The 4,222-nt window shown below is 35.5% G+C and overlaps 1 protein-coding gene across 1 annotated transcript in view; it reads left to right on the top strand.

Moving 5' to 3' along the window:
* LOC117104376 (LIM and senescent cell antigen-like-containing domain protein 2) overlaps positions 1–4,217 on the top strand; it is a gene marked incomplete at its 3' end in the record, with an annotated part of 13,965 nt that extends 9,748 nt beyond the window's left edge. Inside the window, 4 exon segments of the mRNA XM_033245200.1 lie at positions 424–454; positions 1,627–1,704; positions 2,271–2,421; positions 4,137–4,217. Of these exon segments, the coding sequence (XP_033101091.1) occupies positions 424–454; positions 1,627–1,704; positions 2,271–2,421; positions 4,137–4,217 (341 nt within the window).
* Between the last annotated feature and the right edge of the window lie 5 nt (positions 4,218–4,222).

Below are 4,222 nucleotides of genomic sequence, written 5' to 3'. Positions count from 1 at the left end.
CACCAGATTAGCCGAGTGAGCTAAGATGCTCTCTACCAGCTTAGTTGATGAAGCATTACATTATTCGTTGTGTTATTCCTAATGCCGGTTGCATTAGGGAACAAAATTGGTACTGTCTCTTATACACATCTAGATGTGTATAAGAGACAGTATATACCCTTAAATTGGTTACCAGACAATTATGATACTTCCATAGTAAAAAATAATTAATAATTAATTTTGCTATGCATCTCTAAAATATAATATTATGTTTTATTGATAAATTGATTCATATACTATCGGTTTAAATTAATTAGAAATAGATATTTCTTAAGATTTTTCTGTTGACAATTAACTTTTTTTAATAAGTTAAAGTAAATCTACCAAAAGAATAATTTTGTTAGGTTACTATAATTGTGTTTTTAATTTATTTAATTCTCACAGGTAGTGGCAAACACATATGTTTCAAATGCCAGTAAGTATCAAGTATATTTAAATTATTATTATATTTTGAGGTGTAGCTTTATGTTTAATGTACCAGGGTTTCCCAGGATTTGGATCATAAAAGTAGCTTTACTGAGGGTGTGGTTGGCGAAGTGGTTGTAATTTGGGCTCTCTTTTTTTGGGCAAGACACATTACCTACCTATGGTTGTCTTTCTGGTAGGCTGAAACACAATGTGCTGGTTAATGCTGCAATGTCCATTATCATAGTACTGTATGAACTCCATTTGACGTTTGAACCAGTGCCCAGGTAACAATGTGATAAGCGTACAGGAATCTAAGTCTAAAGGAATCTAAGTCTAAGTCTACCATTATTATTGAGACTTGGATGGATGGATGGATTTATTTTCCTGTAAGCTTCAAGGATGAACAATGAAAGCCTAAAGAAGTCCAGTGGGTCCTTCTGATAGTGATTGGCAGTACTCCTGGAGACAATCCCCTACTCTTTTCTGGATTGTGTACTGCGTTCTTTAACGTGCACACAGTCCATTATACACACGGGACCAATGGACGGTGCGCTATTGTAACTTGTGTTTCAGCCCTCCAACTGAAACACATGGAGAAGCACCGATGGGATTTGAACCGGGGACCTAGAGATCTCCACCGATCAGCGCGCACGTGGCTACCACCAGATTAGCCGAGTGAGCTAAGATGCTCTCTACCAGCTTAGTTGATGAAGCATTACATTATTTGTTGTGTTATTCCTAATGCCGGTTACATTAGGGAACAAAATTGGTATGTTTACAACCAACAGAGATAGAAGCATCTACTAATATGTTGGAAAAAGATACAAAAATAAAATTGGGTTAACGGTTTCTGTTGAAGAACCGTTTCTTCTAGCTCAGCAGAAATGTTCAGAAGAATAAGGATTTACTTGGCAATAAAGACAGAGTCCCTGTCTGGTATGCTTAACATGAAACATGTTTATTATCATAAAAATAATTTGGAGAGTTTCTGGGACAAAACTCCAATATCATAATATGTCTGTATGGGCACAAAAATCAGACACAGTAATTTTAATCATGTTGAATATAAATGATCCTGTTTGTTTCTGATACTGGATTTGCCTTAAAGTGTCCATGTACACATGCCCCTTTTGCAGACATTTTATTTTTTCTATGTTTTTAAACCATTTTATCTTCTAGTGCCATTATTGAAGACGGCCCAATCAAGTTCAAGATGGAGTATTACCATCCATATCATTTTAATTGTACAAACTGCGGGTAAGCATCTTACATACTACAATAACATGAACATTGATTGTACTCTAGAGGGCAGCATATGTATGATACCATACATTCATTTTGATTACCATAGAACACTTTGAGGTATTTAACACCTTTTAGAATTTTCAGTTTATTAGTGTCTTATGTCACTATTTAATTACTGGTGATTAATAATTTGGCACATGGCCTATCTAGGAGTATTGACATAGGGTTTGTGGGGAGACTGCACATACAGTGGTTTTAACCCATTACCACACAATAACTTTGCTGCACTGCAATATTGATGTTGCTGCGCTATATAAATATGATTTATGCATAATTCATTTTTACCTAAGGCTTGTTTTGACTCATTACAAGCCAAGGCCTGTTGCTACCTGGCATTTTTCTTTAGTACCTTAAGCTTGTTTTCCATAGAATCAATACACAGTTGCTACAGTGTTTTCACTGCAATCATTGCACTGCGTAGCTGTCCCCGATTGGAAATGCTCCCTTAGTTAGATTCAAATGTAAAAGCACTTCTAAATGCTGCTAATAATTGTTGTTAATTTCTAATTGATAATCAGTGAGGAATTAACGGCTAGTGCACGTGAATTACGAGCGGAGCTGTATTGCTTACCATGCCACGACAAAATGGGAATCCCAATTTGCAGTGCTTGTCATCGTCCTATAGAGGAACGTATTGTAACTGCACTTGGAAAACAGTGGCATGTTGAGGTAAGTAAGAAATAGCAGTTCAAATTCTTTTGATCAGTGCATTTCTCATGTGTTAATAAGTCCTAGAAAATAACAATGCAGAAATATGGCCCCCTTTCCCTCCAGTTTCTAAATATTCAAAAATGTGTATCTCTTAACCGTTTAGAAAAAAAAGTTGTACAACATATAAAAAATGTTTTTCTCTGGAGCCTGATTTTTCTCGCAATTAAAAAAAAATATATTTTACAATTTACTCGCCTAAAAATTCCAAGGTCTTGGTTCAAATCTTGTGACATTTGTTTTCATTACTAAAGCTCTGTCCACACCATATGATGTCCCCATATGTGGCGATGTCAAAAGCCAAAACGGTCGGAAGTCGCTAAGACGATTGTAAGATATAAAGGCAAAACAATAGGTCAAATTTGCTCATTTTGGTGTTTCATTAAAAACATGTATATTAAGTATCTAAGAATAGGATTCAAATAATATTTTTCACATTTAAGTACCAAAAATACTGTAAAACGTGATTTTAGTTAGACACTCGAACCCGGAAGTATGAGAAACGAAGGCAAATCATAGTTTAAAATACTCACGAAATTACTGTTTTTTTTCAATCGTGTTCCGGGATCAAACTCGTGTCAAGTTTGATATCGTTGGAAAGCTTAGAATGTCAGCTACAATTTTGATTGGTCAGTTCATCCTCACAAATTGTTTAACCAATCAAAATAGTCATTTTGATACTGTAAACAATTCGGAAGCGGCCTAGCAACAAACGGAAACACGCATGCTGATTGGTCTAATCCAGTCAGCTGACCATTTTTGGGGCGTGTCTAAGACCGTGTCACTTGGGTTTTCGATGGAAGCGTCGGCAAGGTACATGTTTTCATCGAAGTTACTTGTTTACTGCTGTAATAATTATAAAAGAATAATACTGTTTCTTTTACACAAGAAAGTTCGATAGTACAGGTACATGCAAAATGGGCTATACTGTATAACACAGACTTGATAAAGTTGACGACGAATAAAACGAGTTCTGTAATAGTTTAACGCACTGGTTTCAAGGTCGCAGTGTTCGATTTCCGGTTTTTTACAGTAAAAACGACCATCACAATTGAATCTGTAATATCACATTTATTAATAAATGTAAGTACATGAAACTTTGTACAGTTATAAAATACATTATGTAAAATGTTTCTGCAAAATTTCATTTCAATCGGTCAATGGTAACACCTCCGTTGTTAAGAAAGTATCGAACACACCGAACACATGTGAGTGAGCTACACGCTGTGCGCACTGCCAGCGACTGGGCGTTATAAACATTTAACGTTTTATCGCCGTTTCTTCAAAACAGTAACTGCTAACCTCGCGCTATATAAATCAGTATAACTTTAGAACTAAGTATCAGAATTTAATAATTTTTTCACTGTTTTATTTATTTATTATAATGTGATTATTCAGTTGATGGTGTTAAATAAAAGTTGGTTTTTCCGACTTCCGACCGTTTTTGCTTGACATCGCCACATATAAGGTCATGATGATGTCATATTACACACAAATTTGGGCATATCACAGTTACATCAAATTTTATAGTGTGGACAGATTTTAAAAGCAAGTTCACTCTATAAACCTGATAAAGATTCTTTATAGAGCATTGTTCCATCCTTTAACTGGCTGGATTTGTGAAAAAATGCTAATGTGACACTGGTATAATACTAGTCTTTGTGATTATCTGTTAGCATTTTGTGTGTGCTGTCTGCGAGAAGCCATTCCTAGGACACAAGCATTATGAGCGCAAGGGGAAAGCCTACTGCGAAACTCACTT

The sequence above is a fragment of the Anneissia japonica genome, unplaced genomic scaffold (assembly GCF_011630105.1).
Source record: "Anneissia japonica isolate Jap-2015-1 unplaced genomic scaffold, ASM1163010v1 scaffold2551_len14257_cov139, whole genome shotgun sequence".
Classification (NCBI taxonomy): Eukaryota; Metazoa; Echinodermata; class Crinoidea; order Comatulida; family Comatulidae; genus Anneissia; species Anneissia japonica.
This window is presented reverse-complemented; position numbering and strand designations above follow the sequence as displayed.